Source organism: Acipenser ruthenus, chromosome 41 (genome assembly GCF_902713425.1).
Source record: "Acipenser ruthenus chromosome 41, fAciRut3.2 maternal haplotype, whole genome shotgun sequence".
NCBI lineage: Eukaryota > Metazoa > Chordata > Actinopteri > Acipenseriformes > Acipenseridae > Acipenser > Acipenser ruthenus.
Genome location: NC_081229.1, coordinates 4,343,089 through 4,369,962, shown reverse-complemented (window position 1 = coordinate 4,369,962; position 26,874 = coordinate 4,343,089). Strand labels below are relative to the sequence as shown.

General features: G+C 38.9%; 2 protein-coding genes across 2 annotated transcripts in view; one reads left to right on the top strand and one right to left on the bottom strand.

Moving 5' to 3' along the window:
* The window catches only part of LOC131709023 (C-type mannose receptor 2-like), a 33,026-nt gene extending 13,751 nt beyond the window's left edge, over positions 1 to 19,275 (bottom strand). Inside the window, exons 1-9 of the mRNA XM_059010626.1 lie at positions 19,202 to 19,275; positions 17,312 to 17,653; positions 16,601 to 16,942; positions 14,270 to 14,584; positions 12,896 to 13,258; positions 12,448 to 12,489; positions 12,168 to 12,209; positions 11,976 to 12,017; positions 11,611 to 11,699 (exon numbers count right to left, since the gene is read on the bottom strand). Of these exons, the coding sequence (XP_058866609.1) occupies positions 11,611 to 11,699; positions 11,976 to 12,017; positions 12,168 to 12,209; positions 12,448 to 12,489; positions 12,896 to 13,258; positions 14,270 to 14,584; positions 16,601 to 16,942; positions 17,312 to 17,653; positions 19,202 to 19,238 (1,614 nt within the window). The 5' untranslated portion in view covers positions 19,239 to 19,275. The remainder of the gene's footprint in view (positions 1 to 11,610; positions 11,700 to 11,975; positions 12,018 to 12,167; positions 12,210 to 12,447; positions 12,490 to 12,895; positions 13,259 to 14,269; positions 14,585 to 16,600; positions 16,943 to 17,311; positions 17,654 to 19,201) is intronic.
* A 4,777-nt stretch (positions 19,276 to 24,052) lies between these two features.
* On the top strand, positions 24,053 to 26,778 carry LOC117433974 (gastrula zinc finger protein XlCGF7.1-like). The gene is made up of 2 exons (XM_059010891.1): positions 24,053 to 24,240; positions 24,923 to 26,778. Exon 2 carries the CDS (start codon positions 24,953 to 24,955, stop codon positions 25,865 to 25,867), a length of 915 nt encoding a protein of 304 aa, XP_058866874.1. The 5' UTR covers positions 24,053 to 24,240; positions 24,923 to 24,952; the 3' UTR covers positions 25,868 to 26,778.
* The last annotated feature ends 96 nt before the right edge of the window (positions 26,779 to 26,874 follow it).

Below are 26,874 nucleotides of genomic sequence, written 5' to 3'. Positions count from 1 at the left end.
GATAAACATGTGTTTGTAACTCAATAATCATCACAGCCGTTTTATATACAATGACTAAACTTGACAAGTTTAAGTGATTTAGGAGGGATGTATTTTTTTGTTGTTGGCTGCATTGCATTGTGTCTTGGGGTGTGTAATGAGTGCTGCAACCTGTAGGGGGAGTAGAAGTCTTTGAATTTGCATTACTTACTATACACCAGGGGTGTCAAACCCCAGACCTCGTGGGCCGCAGGATCTTCTGGTTTTCATTCCAACTTAAGATCTCAATTAACATAACTGATCTAATTATTTGTTTAATCAGACATACTTAATATTTCTCAAGATATTTTACAGTCGATGATTTAAAAAAAAAAAAAAACACACACACACTCTTGATTCAAGATACACTACCTATGAAAGTTTGAGGCCTGGACAGAAGTGTTACATTTGTCCAATCAATCAAATAATTAGACCAATTAAGTAACTGAGAACTCGGGTGGAACAGAAGCCAGAGCTGAGTTTGACACCCCTGCTGTAGAGGTTTTGGTCTAGTCAGAACTTGGAGAGCTGTGGTTGGCAGTCTAGGGCTGATCCAACTACAAGCGGTTGTGTGTGTAACAGGGCAGAGGCTGGGTGACACCACACAACACAAGAGAGCACCTTAACCTCTGTGCAAAAGAGCCAGGCTCATCAGCATTCAGGGTTATCAAGCTTTGAACCTCATTTGACGACTTTCTTTCTAAATATGTTTGTATCCCTGTGTAATTCTTCAAATATATAAAAGTTTTCATCTTTAAACACAGTTAAACATTTTATCCAAGTGAAATTGTAATGCATGCTAGTGGGGGAATGAGAACATTGTAATGAATACTCCTCTGTACATGTTAGTCACTATTGCATTTGACAGAGCTACAGGCATTTTCTCTATACCCCAGTTATCAGGGATATGCATCTGTGCAGGGACTAATACAAACCTACCTGCAAGCAACAGCATCAGGAGCACCAGCTTCTCCATGATAGCCACACCAGAAACTGAAACAAAGAGAAATGAATCTTTTTAATACAGGTTGAAATCCAAGTGAGTATTGGGTGGGCTTGTATTATTATTATTATTATTATTATTATTAATTACATTTAGTAATCTATAAATTCTGTTGGAATAAAAGGTTTTACTATTTTCATATAAGTTAAAAGTGACAACATGTCAGAGATTACTATTATGATACTGTGTGTGTGTGTGTGTGTGTGTTTGTGTGTGTGTATAGACTTCAAATAATCACCTGTCTCCAATACGTGCCGGGTCTGCTGGCAAATATTGTAAATAAACGCCGGGTCTCTATTAAACGCTGGGTGTCTGTTATTGCCATTGAAGCTGAAGAAGATGACAAGGAGCTTGAGCGTAATGAAGTGACAGCGATGAAAGTGACTCTCAGGATTAATAAATAATAATAATAGAAAACATAAATGTTATTTATGTTTGTATGAAAGACAAAACAAAATCCATCCTCAGTTCTAGTGCATTATATTTTGCTTTTAAAGTCTTTCATGAATGGGGAGTCAGAAGTGTTACATTATTATTATTATTATTATTATTATATATTTTTAAAGTATTACTATGCAGGACAGCCGCTATAAGGTTGTAACCATTCTTAAAAATGCGCAAGGATTAGTCTACCGGTTAATAAACTAATGCCCATAAAATTAACCGATCAAAAATTATAATCGAGTGACAGCTCTAATACACTGTATATCCACCTGCATTGGACAGATACACAACACTTGCTACATTTTTACAACTTCTTGCTAAAGAGTGGCTATTGCTAAATTATTTCACTATCAACATTGTCAACACTGTTTAACCTTTTCATTGATTTAAAAAAAAAAAAAAAAAAACAAACAAAAAAAAAAACATAGAAGTAGTTCCAAACTTTCTTAAAGTTCCAGTCAAAGGTTTTCAAATCAAGTCTTACATTGAATCACTTGATTAAAAATGGTTGCAAATTTGTGATTGGTGGTTTCAGGCAGAACTTTTGTAGTTTTTTTAAAATAATACATTTTGTTTTAGTTGTAAGTGTAAATTTCTGGAAGCAAAGGTAATGACAATCAAAAAAAAAAAAAAAAAAAAAAACTAGCTCTTATCCTAGTGGTAATGAGGAACTGCCTGGACGAGAACATACACTACAATACAACATTAACAAATAAAATGTTCATTTGAAGTGGTAGGTGTGTGTGTTTGTCATTTCAGCATCTGCACGGGGAGTTCGTCAACTGCCCACAGCCACCCGGGCTGATGACGAAGAAAGACTTTTAACTTGCCATAATGCCCGGGCAGTTGGCAAAGTGCCCACAGCCACCCGGGCGAAGAAAGATTTTTAACAGATACAGTATAATATAAAGAGAGAGTGAATTACCTTTGTTGTCTTTAACAGCAAATCAGGTCACCCGTTGCAATGTTTATTTAAACAACTTAAATACTTTGTGACAATGCTATAGCAACAGAACTAAACAAATTATCAATGCACCGTTTATGTTCATCATGGGTTAGATATAGAGGTTAGAGGAAGTGTGTGTGTGGTGAATCTAGAATAAAATTATTAATATTTATTTTTTAGCAGACACCCTTATCTAGGTCAACTTACAATTGCTACAAGATATCACATTATACAGAGATCACATTATTTTTTTTACATATAATTATCTAGTTGGGTTTTTACTGGAGCAATCTAGGTAAAGTACCTTGCTTAAGGGTACAGCAGCGTCCCCAACCTGGGACTGAACCCACGACCCTCCGGTCAAGAGTCCAGAGCCCTAACCACTACTCCACACTGCTGCCCTCCAAAATGCAGCAATGTTTTATTTTATTCTTATTGCAGTAATACAATACAAATTTGAGCAGAGTTGCATTGTTTGAAAGAGATCATTCAATATAAGCAGAAGACAAATAATCACAGTTAAGTTTAAACATGTAAAAGACACCCAGTTATATATAGTTACCTGAAACTCAGGAAGAACGCAGTGCCTAAACTAATTTATCATAGCAATATTAATTAATCATTAATCAACAGCATAGAGTTTGTAGTTTTCTTATGTAGAAATATGAACAATTTGACTCAGAAGAAAACGTTTTCTTATAAAAAGTTTAGTTTTCCTTCTGTATAAAATATTTTGTACACATTCAAACAACATTATTTATTTCATTTTTTATATAGCCTAGGTAGTTGTTAGTTTAGTTTATTTTGATTATGTATTAATTCAATTATATTCATTAAAAAAAGATGAGAGAACCAGAGGTTGGTTGTGTGTGTGTGTGTGTGTGTGTGTATTTTGGGGGGAGAAGGTTCATGTTGCTTCGGGTTCATGAACGGATTTAAGTTCAATCAACACCAACTCTAAATAAAACGTAGTTACTGTTATTAAGCACTAGTAATAATCTGTGTAACGCTGGGTGCGCCACTGAACAGAGCCTCACCTGAGTATGAATGATAGCAAAATGACTGTGTGGTTCTTTATTGAGGAAAACATTTCCATACCCGTTTCTTCAAGTATATACTCGTTACTCAGCACGGATCTACTTCAAACCTTTGGAACATACTCCCACTTTATACAAATACAAGTATTACACTTTAAAAAAAAGTGAATAATTTTATGTGGCAACACAATGCTTTTTCATTGTTTTAGTTATCTTAAGCTCTGTCTTGAGGGTTTTTGTATTATTATTATTATTATTGTATTTTTAATTCTTTGTGTTTTGTTTGTCTAGGAAACCCCTTGAATCAGGACCCGGGTCCATACTTGCAGCATCTAGGACCCAGGGGAATCCCTGCAGCTCCAAGCTGGATTGTGTTCATTGTTGTTTCATATGTATTTCAGCTTGTGCTCATGTATATGTAATTATGTTATTTAAAAAGCAGCCTAACTCACTCCCACGATAACAGGCTCATTTTCATAATGCAACTCTTGGATAATGTTTGCACAAATCATATACAAGAATAAAGTGAAATTGAGCCATACTAGTATCTAGCATAAAGCACAGATGGAAACTACTTGGTTTAATATATTTAATATTTAATATCAATGTGTTTTTTTTTATTTTCAGCTAAGCACAAAAATAAAGTTACTTCCTGGATGGTTTGCAATCTGTTTTATTGTTTGTGATTCCTTATTTTGTACAAATCATTTCATTTTAGGTCTTGGGTGATATAAGTCTTTTTTTTTAACAAATATTAAATAAATTAAATAAAACACAATTAATCAATTGCTAGAAAATGTGTAAACAAGCGTGAATCAAATAAGGAAATACATCTTGACATTTCAAACAACCAGACACATTTTCTAAACCATCCTCAGCACCATTGATTAAAAAGAAAAAGTAAACCCTCCATTTTTAGACAACCCTCCCTCCCCTGCCAGTGAAACGATCAAATTAAAAAAAGAGCCAGGAGTGAGCCCTCCCAACCCATAAAAAACCACAGACAGCAATTAAAAACTACATTCATATTTTAAATGACTCACTTTGGCTAACTTCCAATTACATGTAAGCAAATATTTTCAAAGTATAAGTTGACATGAAAGTAAATATTGGTATAAACATTAGCTGGCATTATGAAACATTTGCAGTAAATGGCACTATGTTAATACTTTGTATTGCTTGTAATTGTCTTTCAATACAATTTCATATCACTAGCAAACAGGTGTGATTAATCGATCAGATGATTAATTGATCAATATAACATGTCAAGATTAAAACACCCTAATATATAGCTAGATAGATAGATAGATAGGTAAAAAAAAATTGCATGTACACAAAAGGTTTAAATTATTAAATACATATTTTGTTTGTGATTGTAGCTTGGGGACAAATTATAACCACTTCACAGGTCAAGTAATACATATTATATATTATATACAGTATATATATATATATATATATATATATATATATATATATATATATATATATATATATAATTTTTCACAATTAATACATTTACGTTGATTTCCTCAACCCTTTTGTAAATGGTTTTAATCAGAATGATTTGGCACTCACCTTCTCAGTGGAGTCTCACAGCTACCTGTCTCTGTGTCCTCTCTCCTTCAGTCTGAGGAGCTGCTGCAGGAATCTGCTGCTATAAACACCTGAGTGCAGGTGATCAGCACACGCAACATGCAAATAAGGACACAGAGCAAATGCAATGTTTTTTTTTAAACCTGGAAAAGGATATATGAAATTGTAATAATAATAATAATACCAAAGCTACCTCTTACATTAGAAACTTATTTTATGAAAAGAAAAAAATCTTATTCGCATTACTACTTTACATCTAAGAAAGAAAAAAAGAAGTGGGTATAGTTTCACTGATACGCAATTTCTATACAAAAACAACATTACTCGTGCAATTTCTTTTTTTATAAACTTTTTTGTATTATTATTATTATTATTATTATTATTATTATTAGTAGTAGTAGTAGTAGTAAACTATATACAGATTGTTGCAGGTGGGACAGGTTAAATGGAGACAATTTCTAATTGATTTATATACCTACTTTTCAATAACTATATATATATATATATATATATATATATATATTCTTCGTATATCTATAACCATGCAATTAAAGAGACTACACAATGATATCACAAAAGTCTGCTGGCATAATAGTAGTACAATACTTCATGTTAGATTTCGAAATGATACATTTATTCGTTTGTCAGTTTTTCATTAAGTATATGGAAAACTACAAAGCGGTACGTAATTCAATATGTTAATGTAACATTATTCAGCAGGTTTTATTCGACTTTATGAAGTTAGTTCATTCTATAGGGTGATGCAAATCTTTTAGCCATAGCTGTAGGTACATTGGCAGAAGAAACAACATTAGTGACAAATAGTTAGCAGAGCTCCTTCCAGTCCAGGACAGGCTTGAGTCCTGGAGACTGAACTGCTCCCTTCCACAAGCAAAGGCAGAGTCCTAGAGACACCCCTAATGCTGACCTGAACACAAAGTACTGGCCCTGTGTGGTGAATAGGACACTAATATCCACTGTCTGTCTGGAGGCTATGTAATTGAGACCACTGTGACTTGAGCTGATTCAAACCCATGCCTCTCTGAATCTGTGTATGAAAGTAACATGGTATGAAATGTACAATTCAAATGTGTTGAATTACATCTATATCTGAAGCAGCCTTTGTGTGTAGGTCAGCCTCTTCTCATAAATGCAAAAACCTCCTGATTACGTTCCTGGTGTATCAGGCAGGCTGCATGCAAACTAGGTTCGAAAATGGATTCTTTTTCTTTTTTTTTTTTTACAGTGTGCTTATTCATCAGGTGCTTTAGTGAACAGACTCTGTGGGACCAGCACACAGAACATGCAAATAAGAATACACAGGAATTGCAACTTGTATTTTGCCCCTTTTTTAAAACTTGAAAAGGCTGTTGGAGAAGATAATGGGAATACTGGAAATCATAACAGTTTATTATTATTATTATTATTATTATTATTATTATTATTATTATTAAATGATACACTGCTGCTATAAAGGAACCTGCTATTATAAAGACCTGCATGCAGGTGACCAGCACAAGCAACATGCAAGTATCATCCCTAAAGGGCTGAAGGAAAACTGAGATTATGGTTATTAATGTAACAGCAGTAGTAGCAATAGTAGTAGTCTCAGTAGTATATTACTAGCAAGACCACCTTGAAAATGAGATGTATATCTCAAGATTTCTATCCTGGTTAAATAAATACATTTGATTGCTTAGAATCCATTGCACTATTGCAGTTCAGTATATTGTTCCATGATTATATTCCTCTCCATACCTGTACTAAAAACACCCTCTAATTTAGCTATTAGGTTAACAGCAAACAAAAATAATTCAATAAACTCATTAAATCTTGTGCATACATTTCCATATGTCTTGTGATTATTTCTTTACACAGTGAATGGAAGTTCAGGGCATTTATGTAATTATTTAATCAGCTGCAGACACTTTACACATGTAAAGCATCAACAATATGCATTGACTCAATAAAAGGACCAGTGGCAAAGTGGTTTATATATATATAGTAAAAGAATTGCACCACTCAGGTTCTTTACCCCTTTAAAAACAGACCCAGGAAATTGAGGTTTAAATGCTTCAGTGCTATTTTTTAAAATAAACAAACACAAAACAAAATAAACAAAACAAACACCTAGCTCCTTGCTTGAGCACTAAACTAAAACACAAGACAGGAACCTAAACTATAGAACAGGACAGCTGAGCTGTTTACCTGTTCAAACTAAAAACAAAACACACTGTTTAAGCAAATCACACCAAACAGGCTTTACACTACCTTCTCTTCATAATTATGGCAGCACAAACACACCAGCACAATCAGGCTTCTACACACCTCAGCAACCCAGAACAAACTGGCTGCTTTCTTTAAATACCCTGCACCTGGCTCTGACTTACAATGATAGCCAGGTGCAGGGGATAACACAATTAACAAATAATTAAACAATTAATCCAAATGTGCATACACACATGTTCCCTGCTGTGTTACTATATATATATATATATATATATATATATATATATATATATATATATATATATATACTGTATATACAGTACTGTGCAAAAGTTTTAGGCAGGTGTGAAAAAATGCTGTAAAGTAAGAATGCTTTCAAAAATAGACATGTTAATAGATTATATTTATCAATTAACTAAATGCAAAGTGAGTGAACAGAAGAAAAATCTAAATCAAATCCATATTTGGTGTGACCACCCTTTGCCTTCAAAACAGCATCAATTCTTCTAGGTACACTTGCACAATGTCAGGGATTTTGTAGGCATATAGTCAGGTGTATGATTAAACAATTATACCAAACAGGTGCTAATGATCATCAATTCAATATGTAGGTTGAAACACAATCATTAACTGAAACAGAAACAGCTGTGTGGGAGGAATAAAACTGGGTGAGGAACAGCCAAACTCAGCTAACAAGGTGAGGTTGCTGAAGACAGTTTACTGTCAAAAGTCATACACCATGGCAAGACTGAGCACAGCAACAAGACACAAGGTAGTTATACTGCATCAGCAAGGTCTCTCCCAGGCAGAAATTTCAAGGCAGACAGGGGTTTCCAGATGAGCTGTCCAAGCTCTTTTGAAGAAGCACAAAGAAACGGGCAACGTTGAGGACTGTAGACGCAGTGTTCGGCCAAGGAATCTTACTGCAGCAGATGAAAGACACATCATGCTTACTTCCCTTCGCAATCGGAAGATATCCAGCAGTGCCATCAGCTCAGAATTGGCAGAAAACACTGGGACCCTGGTACATCCATCTACTGTCCGGAGAAGTCTGGTCAGAAGTGGCCATCATGGAATCTTCAGCGTAAAGAAGAACAAGGAGTCCTGGAAGTGATGGTATGGCCCCCACAGAGTCTTGATCTCAACATCATCGAGTCTGTCTGGGATTACATGAAGAGAGAGAAGCAACTGAGGCTGCCTAAATCCACAGAAGAACTGTGGTTAGTTCTCCAAGATGTTTGGGCCAACCTACCTGCCGAGTTCCTTCAAAAACTGTGTGCAAGTGTACCTAGAAGAATTGATGCTGTTTTGAAGGCAAAGGGTGGTCACATCAAATATTGATTTGATGTAGATTTTTCTTCTGTTCACTCACTTTGCATTTTGTTAATTGATAAATATAAACTATTAACATGTCTATTTTTGAAAGCATTCTTACTTTGCAGCATTTTTTCACACCTGCCTAAAACTTTTGCACAGTACTGTATATTGTACAGTAATGCCCTGTACTGTAATACCAGAGAGCTGGTTAAATCATTCCCCATCACAAAGGGAGCTGTCTTTATATTCTTGTCAAAACTTCTAATCATTTCCAAAGATTGTTTAAATGTGTTCTGTGAAGAATACAGTAAAACCAGGTAGCGAATCAGCCATTAACTAATTTACAGCTATTTTGTAATATTTCAGTACTGTTAATAATGTGTCTTTATATTGGGCAGATCAATAGGATAGGTTACAATGAGACTGGCTGCATAACACACAGGGCTAAAGGTTTTACGGCATGGTTGTAAGGGCTCTCTTTTGAAATGTTTCTTTTTTAATGTGATATAACGTTGTATTATGGAGTCATATTATATATATGCTTCCTTGTATACTTCTGTTTTGCATTTTGTCCACCGTGAACAAGCTTTTATATATTAGCAACTTTGTTTTGAATGCAGGTTCCTGTTTCTCTAAATGTAGATACAAGATGGACACTGTGAGCTAGAAAGGGAAGCAGGTGGCAGGTAACATTGGTCTGAGCTCTCTCACTGACAGTCTGCCTTTGTGTGGTGAATGAGAAATTACGTGTCAGGAGAGAAAATATAATCAGCTTTGCATCCCATTGTGCAGTCCCCAGCTTGTATGGAGCACTTAAAAACTTGTCCAGGCCCAAAAATATCTGTGGGCAGCACTGGCATCAAGCTTATAAATGTTTCCCACAGTAAAAGCATAGCACAGTTTAATAAAGCATAGTGAAAGCATGGTAAAGTATAGATAACCATAGCATATTGAAAGCCCAGAGAGGTACAGTAAAGCAGTGGTTTTCAACCTTTTCATCTCAAGTACCAGTGTTTCCAGCACAGGGACCACCAGGTGGACCAGTAACCACCTGCAATCTTAAACTGCTGTCGTAAAACAGAGACCTACCCCATTACAAGTGGCTGCTTTGGTTCCCCATAAGTAACTTTGAAAGTTCACGACAAATGTCTCTCATTGCAGGGCTCCAGATTAACTTTTTCCCTTAGAAGCCAATGGTTTTATTTATTCTCAGCATAACCACACAAATGACTAAGAATATATATGAATACAAAACAGGATTATTAGAAATATGATGGTGTCATGCTTTAAAATAAATATGCAAGTTTACTGTAACATGTGGTTCTCTCTAAACTGCACGTGTGAGACCTATATATTGAATGTAATTGCTCAAGGGGTGATTTATGGAATTCATTTGTTAGCTGCTATCACTTTAAATGACAGATAATATTAGTTTGCAACCATGTTGAAAACCCACATGTGACAGGACAGCGTCACTGGCAATGTCGACCAGGAAAGGAGACTCGGACACAGAAACTGCAGTTCCAAAGCGCTAATGCGCATGTTTAATGCAATCAAATACAGAACAGACAACAAACAAAAACACATGGACAAAACAAAACGGCACATCATCAGAGGGCAGCCCGGTCAGGGACGGTCAGGGACGGTCAGGGACGGTCAGGGACCCCCTTTCCTATCCATACCCCTCAAACACAAAACCTCAAAACAGCTTGATCACGAGCTGCTCTTTTCAATCTCAAGTTACACAAGCACCTCATTATCAAGCTTCAATTGCTTTCACTGCCCTGGATCGCTCCCTGCAAATTTGTAATTAACCTTGCCAACTGCCAAAACGATAAAATAATTAACAAAACAATTAACTCAACTTAAACAATTACTCAAAATTAACTTGGAGCCAGGTTTGTTACCTGACTCCACCCACTACCGTGCTACAAATTATATATATATATATTAGATGTTTAGATCACAACAGTTGTAGTCTCTAAATACAATTAAACACACTCAAAGGCTTAAATATAAATTGTAGTTGCACCAGTAACTAATGTAACAATCGTGGAATTATTAATCAATGAAAACGTACACCCACCACCACCTTCATGAAAATCTGAATTGCACCAATATAATGTAAAATTGACAGAAGAAAACCAAACATCACAATATAAACCAGGACATAATGTAAAATGAATAGTAAACTAAACAGCCTCAATTTTTTTTAAATGCAGACCTGATAACAATCCACAGGAGAACACCAACATTGTGATACAACTTATAATTGAATTGGTAGTTTTCTATCACAAATTGATTCATACAAACACATTATCACTGGAGCAGTTTAAAATTAAACAGTGTTTGCTTGGTGTCATTGGTCCCGGGTTTTCAATATTACAAAACCTCACTTTATTACTTATTACAGCAGCCTTAAACAAGTCAAAACATTCAGAAATGAATCAATTAATTTGGCAGTCTACTGTTTGCAGACCCTACTATTCATGTAGATCTGTTTAATCTCTTTAGTATTATATTGATCTTAATGGAGATTAAAACATTTCTGAACTTCCCAATTATATTTATTTGAAACCCTGATTATATTATGTATAGTTACTTAAGTATTAAAATCAAAACAGTCAAAAGCCTTTGACTAGAATTTGTTTATAATAGAGATCAATGGCAAAATGCCCTGAACCCCCACTTGCGATGCCTGTGCTCTCACGGATCAGAGCACTTCTCCTCCTCCTCCTCCTCCTCCTCCTCCTCCTCCTCTTCCACATCCTTGTGGAAAATCTCTCCGTCTTGTTTTCTCCAGCGCATGTTAACACCGTCCATCGGAAATTTCTTGGAGAAATGTTCCCGAATCTGAAACCACAAGAAACTCAATGTTATCAAGAAACCTTTCTATCTATCTATCTATCTATCTATCTATCTATCTATCTATCTATCTGTGTGAGAAAAATGAGTGTCACAAAGTACAGGAACCAGGAAAACAGTGTCAGTTTGGAGTTCTGAAAGGGAATGTCACCCACCTGCTCTAAAATGGCTTCGCTCACTTTGGGGTCTTCAAGATTCATTCCTTTTGGTGCAGTAAGTTTGACCCTTCCGATTGCCATGTTATCTGTGCAGACAAACAGAAGAGTTCACACACACACATTATATAAACACAATATAAAACAAGAGGACCCTACCTGATCTAAACAGCAGTGGCACCAGCTGGTACCTGCAACTCTCACACAGTTTACTCTAGTAGATCACATGACTGTGACACATTTTGTTGGATGAGAATCAGATTGGACAAACTCCACTGTACAAACTGCACATACCTTGAGAGACTATAATTTATATTACAAGCCTCATTCTTGTGATTGGTTGTGAATTACACTGAACTGATTACCTTTAGAGGCTGGTGCAGAAGGTGGGTCTGAGGGGGTTGTATCTGTAAAAAGGAGAAAAGGTTTCAACTTTATTATTTGAATGCATTTTAATGAAACTGTGTTTCATGCTGACAATGTATCTGCAGAAGAAAAATAAATAATGTTTAAATCTAATGAATCAGATTGAACTCCACTCTACAAACTGCACATACCTTGAGAGACCGGGGTTGAAGGTGGGCTTGAGGGTCCTGAATCTGTAAGAAGGAAACAAGATTAAAACATATTTCACATTTGAAATGTATTCTTCTCCTGCATTTTAATTGCACTTTGAACTGTATGCTGCTGCCACCACCGGGACAATGCTGAAAATGAGAGGCAGCATTTCAGGAATCTCAGTGATGAACTCCTGTTGAATTTAAAAGGGATGATAGAAACAATGCATGTGTAACTCATAAAGAGGGCCGTGAATCACACTCTGCAAAGGACACATACCGTCAGAGGTCAGTGTTGAAGGGGGGCTTGTGGCATTTAGAACTGTAAAAAATAAAAATAAAAACAGGATTTAGTGTTTCATGTTTCAAATGTATTGTTCTAATGCAATTTAATTGCACTTTTACAACAGCATGGTGTGTCTACCAGCAATGCTGACAACAAGACGTTTCTCTCAGTCATCCTTAATTGTTCAATTTGATCAAATAAATACACAATAAGAAACTTTGACTTTAAAACAGCACATGTCTCTCCTGTGTGCAACAGATTTAATGAGGCGGCTGGTTTCTGGTTCTTCAGATCTCTAGGCTACACCCTGCTCTGCTCTGGGGGTCAGACAGCTACTGTAGGATCAGATGGACTGGGCCTCTGTGTCCTCTGAGTCCCTGCTCACAGACTGGGGTAAAAACACTGAGCTGAACAAGAACACAGACTGAACAGGAAGCCTTACCATCAAAGCAGAAGAAGGGGAGCTTCAAGCTGCAATCCTTATCATGCCATTCCCCTCTGGATTGATTCTGATTATCCCTTACACCTATAATCACACATTTCTCATTGCCTCCCACATTGTTGGGTTGTTCATTAGCCCAATTTTGAAATGTGTAGTTATCCCCCTGGTGTGACCACTTCCACGGGTTATTGAACAGGCCTATCCAAAAGGGCTTGCCCTGCGCTTTCTTCACTAGGTCTTCATTTTCACTGGCACTCTTTATACTGACGAGGTTGGTGTGGTGTTCTCTACAGTACTGCTGAGCTTCAGTCCAGTTTCTCGGTTCTTCAATCAGGGTGTATCTCGCAGTGATGTTGCTGGTCTCTGTAAACATAAACAGACAGATTCAAAGCAATGTCAGTTGTGGAGGTGCGGTGGCTCTCTTGTTGTATTAGTGATCGAACCCGGGTCACAAGCAGCTCAGCTATCAAGGTTATACAAAGCGAACTCTAACAGTGATAGCTGGTTTAATGAATACAATTAAAGCTTTTTATTGCTGGCTGGTATTTGGCAGTTTCAAGCTATGCAACTGTTTGAGAGTTTCACATTTCTAAAGCTGTGAGCGGATGATAATAAGATTGACGGGATGACAGTGAGTGTGGTTTAAAATGCTGTATAGGAAACGAAAAGACATTCAGCCAATCCAATGCTGTCTTGACTGTTAGAAAGAAAAACAGTGAGTGAAAATGGATAAAACCATCCGTCACCAAAGGGACTGGACATTTAGGGGGGCTAATTCAAGGTTCCTCTGTGACAAGATCAGTGACGGCTTAGTTCAAATCAAACCCAAAATGCAAATAAATTGTGTTAATGAGGATTTGTAGCAAGGAGCTTTGAGAATTTGAGAAGTTTCGCGAGAATGTGATGTAAATGCACTTAGAGCTAAATGAAATTAAGAATAAGTCATTTTTGTTGTTGTTGAGGTGATCTTATATTTCAAATAAATAGTTTAAACACTGCATTTAAAAAAAAAAAAAAACGTAATACAAATAATTAGAAAGTGAATGTTACTGCACCTGTGTCACAGAAGAATACCATGTGACAGGAACGAATAGGTGGTTTTGAAAAGACTGAGTAAACCACATTGCTGATTTTTTATATCATTCACCAGACGACTTCTAGGGTGGAAAGTTTTGCTGTAGTTTATTTTCACGTATACTATGTTTGTACACGTTCAACACTGATTGGTTGTCTTTTGCTTTAATGCAGGTTTTACTGAATAGCTTTACACTACGAGTTTAGCTGTCACAGTCCTGGGCATTATCCAGGGGACCTGGCTTCAATCACCAGTCCAGTCAACTGTTTCATTAACCAAGGAATTGAATCTCAACTCACCGCTGTAGCACATGAAACGGGTCGTCTCACTGCAGGCTCTATCCTCCCACTCTCCCTCGGAATTGACTGAAGCACAGAATTGGACTGATCTCCAGTTGTAGTAGATGAAAGCATCTCCATTGGACCACTGCCAGTTCTCTTTATCATGATACAGCCCGATCCAGGCATCAGAGGATCCAGTTGAATTCAGAAGGTCTAAAGTCTCATTCATCCTGGCTTGGTATTGAATGGTGACCAGCTCTTTGCTTTGGTTTCTGCAGTAGCTCTGAGCATCATGCCAGGTCTCCTCAGTTTCTTCAAAGCTGCATAGACCGTCTGAGGAGAGGGCAACCGAAGAATAAAGATTAGTAAAAACATGTCCACTATTAATACAAGCAAGGATTTCCACTATAAATATAAGAAAAAGAGGATTATCCTTGTAAGAATGTAGTATCCTACAACTACTGTACAGTATATAAATATGCATCCTGTAGCATGATACCACCCCAGGGGTGTATCTGATAGAGCATGGGGGCTGGCTGAGCCACCTAGGGAGACCCGAACTGGGACATGGGCTGAAACAATGTGACTTTGAAATGGTTAACTTCCACTGCACGCCACTTTTAATTGAACTCTTTATTGAGAGAATCAAAGAATACAGCAGTGTACCAGCTGCACAGAGACCGCCTTAAAACGAGCTGTCTGTATCATTAATATGTCTAGAGGTGGTGAGCCATTTAAATCTCCCAGTATAGAAGATGAAGTTCAGACTAATCAATCTCCCTCCCGAGTAAACCACATTAGAAAACAAATATTTCAATTACCTTCATGACTCCGGGAGAGCCTGGAGCACAAGCCTACATCCGTGCCATATATGCTCCATCTGCTCCAGAGTCCTGATCCATGATACAGTATGACTTTTCCATCATTGGTGTTTCCATAATTGAAAAATAGGTTGGCTCCTTGGATTGCAAATAAATGATCATCCCTGCATTCCCACTGCTGCAGTTCATTCTTCTCATCACAGGGGTAGAGCAGGATTCTAACCCAGTCGGTTTTACTCGCTACTCCCAGACATAATTCCAATGAGACGCTCTGCAGTCTGTATTCAGAGACCCATCTGAACTGCTGTGATTTGGCATCGGGGTTGCAAGGACTAGCCACTACAGAGCTGGAACTGATGGCATCGACGCATTTATTGTGATCCGTATTGTATATCAAAAAGGAGCCAGTGGCTGTAAGAAAAACAGAGGGTTGATTAATGACAGAGAAAAAGGCAAGGACAGGGTGGGGACAATTTAAGACCAGCTGAAGCCAGGATTGGCAGTGGGCAGCTGTAGGGCATGCTGCACTGTGTATCAGGACTAACAGTAACAAACCCACACTTGTCCTGAGACTTCTTACCCCCTGATGTTGAGATTCTAACAGCTGTGCAATCTTGTGATTAATCAACCAGCTGCTTCCACTAATGACTGGCATGTTTTATAGCCAGTGACATGCTGTGACAGAATTTCAATACTATATCAAAATGAGTAAGCACATAATAGTATGGTGGCTCATTAAAGACAGTGGGGGAAAGAATAAAAAGTATTATTTTGAGATCACAACATAAATGATATCTCAATTATTTTTTTTTATAATAATTTAGTCGTTGTCAATTAGTTTTTTTTTTATTATTTTCTCCCCAATTTGAAATGCTCAATTATTTTTTAGGCTCAGCTCACCGCTACCACCCCTGCGCTGACTTGGGAGGGGGAAGATGAACACACGCTGTCCTCCGAAGCGTGTGCCGTCAGCCGCCCGCTTCTTTACACTCTGCAGACTCACCGTGCAGCCGCCTCAGAGCTACAGCGTCGGAGGACAACGCAGATCTGGGCAGCGTACAGGCAAGCCCGCAGGCGCCCGGCCAGACTACAGGGGTCACTGGTGCGCGGTGAGCCGAGGACACCCTGGCCGACCTAACCCTGGACTCGAACTCGCGACGTCCAGGCTATAGAGCGCATCCTGCACTCTAGCGAGTGCTTTTACTGGATGCGCCACTCGGGAGCCCCCAATATCTCAGTTTTTTGACATTTCAAACAAACACATTTTGATTTTTTGTCCTCAATGGGCCACTGTATAATACTGTAGCCTATTTGGAGTAAAACACGTATTCTGTATTTATATTTTTGTCTTTGATATGACAGCCAGTACTGATTACTGAACCAGATTTCAACAAGACATTGTTCTGAAGGAATTTCAATCACAGGGAGTGAATAGGTCTGCTAGGCTGGACCGATGTGCTGCAACCCCAAACAAACTGGGATGAAACACTGAACTAAATGAGAACTCAGACTAAACAAGGGTCCTCACCGTAACAGCAGATAAAGGGGAACTTTGAGCTGCAGCTAACGTCTTTCCATGTACCATTGTAATCCATCACCACACACCCCTCACTACCTCTCACATTGTTTGGCTCCTCATTGTCCCAGTTGTGAAATATGTAGTTATAACTCTGACGTGACCACTTCCAGGGCTCATTGAACAGGCCTAACCAGAAGGGCTTGCCCTGCGCTTTCTTTACTAGGTCTTCATTTTCACTGGCACTCTTTATACTGACAAGGTCGGTGTGGTGTTCTCTACAGTACTGCTGAGCTTCAGTCCAGGTTTTCAGTTCTTCAATCAGGGTGTATCTCTCAGTGATGTTCCTGGTCTCTGTAAACACAAATAGAGTGATAGGGGTGGAGGTATGGTGCCAAAACCAAACATGTTTTATCTTCATATCTTTAACCTTTTGAGACCGTTCCCATTATAAATCTTACAGCCCCAAACAATATTTTCCCCAGTTGAATTGGGAAAGATGAAGACATCGGCTGTAGCTGATGTTTCTGGCAACCTGCAGGCAGTTGGTCTATCTTATGACCATATTAAACCATACTAAATGACACACAGGGAACTGCTTTGAAACCACAAGCAAAATGATCAACAAAAAAAAAAATTACAGGCAACAGACAAGTCATGCTTCTGGCTTTTGAAATGGTCACACGTGACACATTTGAAATGTAGCATAAGTTACAGCTTTACCTTTGAAGCACATGAAAGCTTTCTTCTCACTGCAGACTAAATCATCCCACTCTCCCTGTGAATTGACTGAAACACAGAAGAGGTCTGCCCTCCAGTTGGTGTAGATGACATCATCGCTGTTAGACCACTGCCAGTTCTGTGTGTCATCACGATACAGCCCGATCCAGGCAGCATCATTGAGAGAATTTTCTGCAGTAAATAAGAGCTCGGCTTCATCCTGGCTGTCAACAGTGACCAGGTCCGTGTACCTCTCTTTACAGTAGCTCTGAGCTTCAGACCAGCTCTTCTCAGCTTCCACAAAAAGGAGTTTTCTGATTTGACTGGAAGCAGGTGCAAAAAGCCCTGGAAAAAAAAAAACATTATTGAGAAAACTGGCAGCTAGCCAGAGTGACAGATTCATAAACTGAGACATGATAACATCCTACCCCATCTATCTCAGCATTGCCCTGTGCCTACCCCATCTATCTCAGCATTGCCCTGTGCCTACCCCATCTATCTCAGCATTGCCCTGTGCCTACCCCATCTATCTCAGCATTGCCCTGTGCCTACCCCATCTATCTCAGCATTGCCCTGTGCCTACCCCATCTATCTCAGCATTGCCCTGTGCCTACCCCATCTATCTCAGCATTGCCCTGTGCCTACCCCATCTATCTCAGCGTTGCCCTGCGCCTACCCCATCTATCTCAGCATTGCCCTGTGCCTACCCCATCTCTCAGCATTGGCCTGTGCCTATTTAGACACCAGAAGTGGATAAATTAAAATAAATTTGAAATGTGAACAAAAAGTGTAATCTATGGGGTATGTCATAATAGATTGAATGTGAAAGAGATCTGTATCATTGATATGTCCAGAGATTTAAAACAATGTATCAGTGTAAAGGTTCATTTTCACTGGACACCATCTGTAACAATGGACCATCACAGAATACAACTGTGTACCAACTATGAAGAACCTATGTGAAAGCATGTGGTCTGTACCATTGATATGACAGGTCAATGTGATGTGGCAGTGAAAAGGGTTCATGTTTACTGGACAACACTGGTAACAGTGGGAAGTAAGAAAAACTAAGAATACAGATGTGTTCTAAACATAAAAACATTGACTCTGTGTCATAGTGTACCTAGGTCATGGTCTGCAAATCATTTAGCATGTTGGGTTTATATGACCCTGCAAATATGAAATCGCTATCGATGGCAACTTTGCAAAACAATGGCATGAAAAGGGTTGATTTCTCTTGTACTGCACCACAATCGAACCTGACCTGGAGAATCACACAATACAGCTGAGCGAAGCCAGTATCTTGAAGCGTTAAGGTCTTTATCATCCGGAAAACTAAAAATCACATGACCCCAATTTGACAGGCAACTCAGGTCACAGGTCAAACTGAAGTACAAGTTCCTCACACAGAACAGTGGACAATAGTGTTCTACACAAAATCATACTATATTAAAACAAACTGGAGGAGCACCCCCTACTGATCCACAAACACTACTTCACACACTGACTGCAACACTTGAGGTTGAGCCTCGATTCCAGTAACAAAAACAGCAACTGGAAACAAAGGAGCTCCTCTGTTTCATTACCTCCTGCAGCAGCAGGTAGCTGTCTGTTCAGGTGAGAGAGCGACAGAGTGGCAGGAAGGAGCCTGCCGAGGAAACTACCTTTAGAATGCAAACAAAGTATAACGCCAACAAGGCCTGCTTTGGAGCAGTGGAGTGCACAGCAGGGTAACCTATGGAAGACTGCAGTAAACACACACCCAGCAATCACATGTTAGCTTCAGATTGAATGTGATTGAGGGACACTGCAGCTTTAAGAACCGCATGAACCTTTCTGAGAGGGAGTGTGTAAAATATCAAACAGTGATAAAAAGAAATAAAGGAAACCCACCTGCAAGCAGAAGAATGAGCAACTCCCTCCTCTCCATCACAGCAGACTCTGCGTTACAAAGAGAAGACTTTCTATTGATCCTGTAAAGTCAAACTAAAGCAAGATTAGTAAAGGCTCCAATCTGTTTACTGCAGTAATAATTCTAACACAGCCCCCACAGAATTAAACTAAGTGTGTTACTTTTACATATAAGAATTAAAAAATATAATAATAATTGTCCATTTGCGCTCAAGATTATCTGAAAAAAGAAATGTAAGTTATTGATGTACCACTTTTTTGTGAAAGGTGGAAAATGAACTAATGCTTACTGCCACCAAGTGGACAAAATAAAAAAAAAAACTAGAAATATCTTAAAGACATCAGCATTGGGTTAATGGGTTAAAAAAAAAGAAAAAGATGCAGATTCTCATTCTCAGAAAAGTTAATGGAGCCACATGGCAACAAAGCACTCAAATGGTAACTCTGTCAATGTATTAGTAATGATTAAGATGGGTTTTTTTTTCAAGTTCAATCTCAAAAAAGTCCTCTTCTCGATGTGTCTGGGCTTTCTGCAGCCCCCTCCTTTATCACCCGGCCAAGCACGATAATTAAATACACAATGACTGATTAATGACCGCTGTTATTATTATCATTAACAATACTAATAAGAAAAAAATGATGTTATCATTTTACAGTTACCAACCTGCATGACTTACTCATTTTACTTTTCAACTCGCTTCTTTTTATTACAAACTATTGTAGTATGTTAGAATGTATTTATCCAGACCTAGTATCGATCTATCGATCTATCTATAGCGGCGGGGCACCTGCTACATCTGTAAAATGGACTGCGCTATGCACTGTGCCATTGACTGTGTTATGGGCTGGGACTTGGCTAGCTGTGATCGTGTTTAAATTGTAAATGTCGAGTTCCCTGCCAGCGAGTGAATGTGTGTGCCGCTAGTTGTACCAGTTGTCTCTCGCATCTCCCCCTGCTTTAGCCTGCTTGCACGGAGAGCGATTGCGTGCCTACTACAACCAATGGGGTACTGAGTTGTAATTGAGCCAATGGGAAAGGCAGTGGGCGGGGTTATGCCTATATAAGGGTGTATATAGAAGGGAAATTATAGTTAAAAAAATAAAATAAATGTATGCATGCAGCAAACATTAATATATTAAATATATTAAATCAATTTCCGCTCAATTACTTTTACTAGCAAAACACGCTTTCAAAAAAACAAAAACAAAAAAAAAAACAACTGTCGCTTCAATAAGTGTAAGTCAATTCATTACTGAGCTGCTCATCCTGTGTTTGCATAAAGACGTCACATTGCTTGCAGGCGCTAATGCGCACTCTTGTTTTGATTGTTCAGTTAAGCAAAACTAATTTGAATTTGTCCTCACCTAGACCTTTGAACAGACTTCAGCAGGGTTATGCAAAGTACACCCAGATCAGTTCCATTGCCTAAAACCTTTTTTGTGCTCCTACTTATATTTTGTAATATAATTCTATACTTGTTTTTAGAATAAAAGCTGTTCAACGGACCACTTGGTCAAAATTTATTTTCTATAGAATTATAAATATGTTTTGTATAGTTTTCTACCATATTACCAATTGCCTATACATGTACAAGCATAGTGAGCTTGATTATAGTCTATATGTATTACAGATATTGTAGTTGTGGATGTAGAACAGCTGCATTCATATCAAGAACTACAACAACAATAATCAAAAGCAATACATTCAAAACTAAAATAATAATAATTAATTATTATTATTATTATTATTATTATTATTATTATTATTATTATTATTATTCTACTACTACTACTAATATTAAAAGGCCATAGATGAGGCACTTAACATTCAAATATATACATACTGTTATTTTTACAAATAGATATTGTATATGTAGAAACATTAATAGAGATATTGTTTTAGGAAAGCCTTGCCTTACCTCTGAAGTGTCCTCCTCTCTGACTGGAAACGCAGTGACAATATACCAGCTCAGCTTCTACCTATACTGAGCGTGGGAGGAGACAAAGAGCACACCAAGTGCCTTCATACAGCAACTTATTATTATTATTATTATTATTATTATTATTATTATTATTATTTGGCAGATGCCTTCATATATATATAAAATAAAAATAAATGTATGTAATTTTCCAAAGTTATTTTTTGGTTTGTTTTTGCCATGTCTGGCCCCGATATTATTTCTCTGCTACCCCTGGGAGTATGGGAGTGTCCATTGAGCTCCTTTTTCTCTATTCCCTGTGTCCCTTCTGGGGATCCTCTCCTGAGGGTGGCACTCCTGTGTGGCAGCTGGACCCTCCAGCAGCACTAGCTTTGGCTCTGCAGCCTCCAGGAACCTCCAGGGGTCCCATTTTTTTCTGGCCTCCAGGAACCGTTGAGGGCAGCATTCTGGTCCCCCCCAAAAAATGTAATCGGGCTGGGTCGCAAGCTCCTCCCTCAGGGGGTCTTCCCCTAGTAATCCCGACAGTGGCAGTGGCTGCTTTTCCTGCTACTCTGGGCAGTGCTCCCCCTCTGGGCAGTGCCCTTCTTCATGCCCATAGGCAAGGGAACAGCATCACCCTACATCCTCCTAGGATAACCTTGACCGGTCTGCCTCGAATCAGTCCTGCTACTCGGACCGCCCAGTGTACCAATGTTGGATCCCCCTTTTCCAGACCTCATTAGTAAATTAGTAAAATTTACATTAGTAAAATAAATAATAGTGAATAGTTAATCACCCCCACTTCAAAACCAGTCAAAAGGTTTTAATAATCAAGCAGTCCCACAAGTACAATGTCACACAAGTACTGTACAGTGGCCCTCCAAATAGTATCCATTTACTGCCACTGCAGACTATCACATATCCAGAGAAACAGATGCTCCAGCCCCAGTCCTCTTAATTTGATAGTAAATTGATAATATGCGGGGGTACCACTGCACTTGTGGGACGGATTGCTCAATAAAATATGTTGTATCTATTTTAAAGAGGGGACTAATATCTATTCAGGGATACCAAGATATTTAGTGAGGGGAATATTGACATGAATTTGTGATTTTATTATGAATAAACGTTTTATTTATTGATTGATTGATTGATTGATTGATTGATTGATTGATTGATTGATTGTATTATTTTACTGTTTTCAGGTTTAAGAAAACGTGTTGAACCTTCCCCAGACCCTGTGGTACAACTAGCATTGTTCACCTTTTGTAGCTCAGTGCTGTTAATTCTGCTGATACTGCTACTGAAAACCATGTTGCCATGGAAACATTCAAATACCTGTCTTTTGTATCTTTAGTAAGTTCATTTATCTTTCCAAACAAATCAGATGTTTTACTACTGCAGTGCAAGAAGCTAATGAAATGAGTCATACATGCCTGTTTATACAAGCCCAACACGATTGGTGGTTTGATTTTTAATTTGTTATTATTATTATTTTGTTCCACAGCATGTGTGAAGCACTCAAAGACTACATTGGAATTACATTTAAAATTTCAGGTGACTTTCTTCTTACGAGGAGCTGCAAAAATGTTACTGTTTCTCTTCACTGGTAATACAGCTAAAACGTCATTAAAATAAGGTCACTGCCGAATGAGAGGGAGACGCACAAAATTCAAGTCTATGGGACAGTACTGCGGTTTGAATTTCCATAACCACTCCACTGGCTCCCGATCACCGCTCGCATCCAGTTCAAGACTCTGGTACTATCCTACAGATGCCTTGACCAGACTGCACCCAGCTACCCCCAGACCCTCATCTCTCCCTACACCCCCACTTGACCTCTCCACTCCTCCTGCACTAGAAGACTGGCTCTACCTCCTCTATGCTTCCCTGCCTCCAGAGCCCGCTACTTCTCCACCCTCGCCCTGCAGTGGTGGAATGACCTTCCTACAGATGTCAGGACTGCCCAGTCCCTGACCACCTTCCGACGCCTTCTCAAGACTCACCTCTTCAGGCAGCACCTGTAGAACTCCTCCGCCCCCATCCCCCCCCCCCCCCAGACACTTATCACTCTTCCTTAAATGTGCTTTACTTGCTCTTATCTGCCCTGTACTTTAGAGTACTGTAATCTGTTTTATTTAACCTGTAGTATTTTGTATTTAATTATATCCTGATGTAACTATCACTGACACTGTTATCTGCTCTGTTATTGAATTGTATTTTGTCATACTTGTGCTTGCTAGAACTTTTTATCTTGCTCCTAATTGTATTATTACTTGTACTGTGATTCTTGAAATGTATTTTTGTTTACGACTGTAAGTCGCCCTTGATAAGGGCGTCTGCTAAGAAATAAATAATAATAATAATAATAATAATAATAATAATAATAAACGTTTGAAGGGTTTGAAGAGTTGTATTTTATTTTATTTTTGAATCTTTAAACATGTGGTTGCATATTAATTTGCAACATGTTCTCCTCTTATTGATATATATTAATATAACAGCGATCCTTAACCCATTCATTACCACTACTGAACAAAGACATGCGGTCTGTGACGTCATCAGCTGTCCCACATGCACAGAGGCCACGAACTCCGCTGTGGAGCCACACCAAGATTACAAAGAGCAGGGAAGCTATATAACCCAAACCAATGCTACTCTATAGCAGAATATCTTTGCCCTAACTACTCACGACAACTGTACTGATTTTCAGGTCACCCCTGCTCTCCTCCCTCCGGCCTCTCTCATTGGATAAGGACCGCAGATGGGGAGGACCCAGTTAGAAAAAGGGGTTGGTCCCAAATTGAGCCCTGGCTTACAATTGGTTAAATAGTTATGCAAGACGGCGGTTCTACTCAATCAGCACTGTATGAGTAAGCTAGACTCTAAATATTAGCCAATGATAGATAGGGGATGTCGTGATGCTCGTTTCCGTTTTCGTGTTCCGGAAAAATACGTTTTTTGGTCTGTTATTATTGCGGTTTTTAATCGTTATTTTTAAAATTGTGTTCATTATCAATGACCGAGAACAGTAGAGATTACATTTCTGTGTTTTCTTTTAAATTAAAGCACGCAGAGGGTTCGGAAAAACAAACACACAAGGTAAATGAATAATCGAATCTGTGCAGTTAACTGTATTTTTGTTTTCATTTTTTATGTACCCAGATAAAACGCAAATTAAGTCATAACCGCTGTAGACAGTGAAGTCGACTCTGCCCCACGTTAAGCCCAATACGTGTATAATAATTTGTTTGTTAATGAAAACCCTAGTTTTAAACTTTATTCTTTCTTAATCAAATCAGTATTTGCACCACAATACCAGGCTCGTGTCCATATATGGTTCTGCTGGACATCTCCGATTTTAAATGTTACAGGATCCTAAGCGAATGCACTGACCTTGCACTACTAATATGTAATTGTAGATATAACTTGTGTCATATTGTATTCAAGTAGTATTATTGCACTTACTGTAGGCTATACAGTATTTAAAATATTAATTTTGCATTGTAACCTTGTAACACATGTAAGTCGCCTTGGATAAGGCATCTGCCAAATAAATTAGTAATAATAATAATAATTAATAATAATAATAATAATAATAATAATAATAATAATAATAATAATAATAATACACAGTGACAGTGTGGCAACTCTACTGAACAAATGCTGTCTTTAAATTTCATACTTTCCTATAGCATTGTTGTCAAGGGATTTTAAACCCAGTCTCTGCTACTCGGGGATAAATGTCGGTTCACAACTGTCCACTTTTTTCTTTCGGATTCAGGCACTGGATTAAACAAAGGCGGGTTTGAAGATGGAGCCTGTGCCGTTTCCGAAGCCGTCGTCTGTTCAAGATAAAGAAGAGGCCTGTGAGCCGGAACCGCTCTGTGTTAAAGAAGAGCAGCTGGACCTTGAACTCGACCAGATTGCAGGGGACAGGAGCGAGCTGGGATTTGTCCGGGTCATAGCGACCGAAGAAGAAACTCCGTCCTATCCCTGTCCTCAGTGTGCAATCTCCTTCACTGGGGTCCAGCACCTGGAGAAGCACATTCTGAAGAGGCACCAGGAATACGCGAGGACACTGAACCTCCGCTCGATAAAGAAAGACCAGCCAAAGAGACAGAACCCCGCCGGCAAGCCTCCGTACGACTGCGCGGTGTGTGGGAAGACCTTCTCCAAGCTGGGGAACCTCAAGCAGCATGAACTCATTCACACGGGCCAGACCCCTTACCGGTGCTCCGACTGCGGGAAGAGCTTCAGGCAGTCCTCCGCCCTTCAGTCCCACCAGCGGGTTCATACGGGAGAGAAGCCGTATCACTGCTTGGAATGCGGGAAGGATTTCAGGGAGTCCGGGGCGTTGGGCAAACACCAGCGGATTCACAACGGCGACACCCCTTTTCACTGCAGCGACTGCGGGAAGAGTTTCAGGCACTCCCACAGCCTCAAATCGCACCTCCGGATCCACGCGGAGGAGGTGCTGTGCCGCTGTGAGCAGTGCGGGAAGGGGTTCAAGCAGCTGGGTCAGCTGAAAACTCACCAGCGCACTCACACTGGGGAGCGGCCGTATCACTGCAGCGAGTGCGAGAAGAGCTTCAAGCACTCGCACAATCTCAAGACGCACCAGCAGAGCCACAGCGGACCGACCCTGTTTCTGTGCGTTGAGTGCGGAAAGGGTTTCAAAGACTTTGAAAGTCTCCAAACCCACCTGAAGACTCATACCAGAGAGTAAAAACCAGAGCTTGTTCCCACTGCCTAGTGCAGGGGTGGCTAACCCTGCTCCTGGAGAGCCACAATCCAGCAGGTTTTATAGGTAACCCTTAATCATCAATTTCTGAAGAATGTACATTTATGATCAATTTAGCAAGTTAATTTGTTCAGTTAAATCAGGAGTGGTGAGCTCTGGTCCATGAGAGCTACAGGATGTTCAGGTTTTAGATCCAAATTATCTCTAAATTACTTGAACTAATTGAACAAATGCTTAACTAGTCATAACGGAATTGTTCCAAGTCTTTAGAAATTGATTATTTAAGGGTTAGCTCTAAAACCTGCTGGATCGTGGCTCTCCAGGACCCAGGTTGGCCACCCCTAGCTTAGTGCGTTCTTGTTGAGCCCGGTAATAGTTTCTACCAAAGACTTGTTTCATGAATAGAAACCTGTGTGTAGAAGACACTTGTTTGAGACGCAGAAAGAATCAGTAATTATTTTTCACATCTCCAGTTTGTTTTGAGCAGCACTGTGTGCTCACTCAACCTGCCCCGAGAGTGCTTTGCTACCCGTTCTCCAGAGTGAGACCTGAGTGATCTGCTTACAGAGGGAGGCGAGTGCAATCACTGGAACAGCAGCGCTCATCGAGAATGGGGTTTGTGACAGTGCAAACACAGCTTAAAGGATTGAAGTCAATAAGCCCTGGACTTTGACTTAGTCGTGTCTTTCTGAACTGTGGGTAGTAATGTTTAGTAAAATAAAATACCGATTTAGGATAGGATAGCCAAAGATCCAGATTCACCAACATTTCAGTCCATCGTAGTTTGCCAGTTGTGTTCTCTTGTGCACAGGAAACAACCAACAAACAAATTAAACCTGTTTTTCAATAGGTTGACAGTAAAATTCTTGCAGAATAAAATCTGATTTGTCTCAAGATTGTACATTTCTTGCTTTTTTTACCTTTAGATTATTTCAATCTGTTCAGCTGACCTCTCTCTTATAGTATAAGACTGCCATGCCTACCCAAAGTCT

What these genes read in the sequence shown, in the direction of transcription:
- LOC117433974 (XM_059010891.1), top strand. Translation starts at nt 24,953, where the DNA reads ATGGAGCCTGTGCCGTTTCCGAAGCCGTCGTCTGTTCAAGATAAAGAA.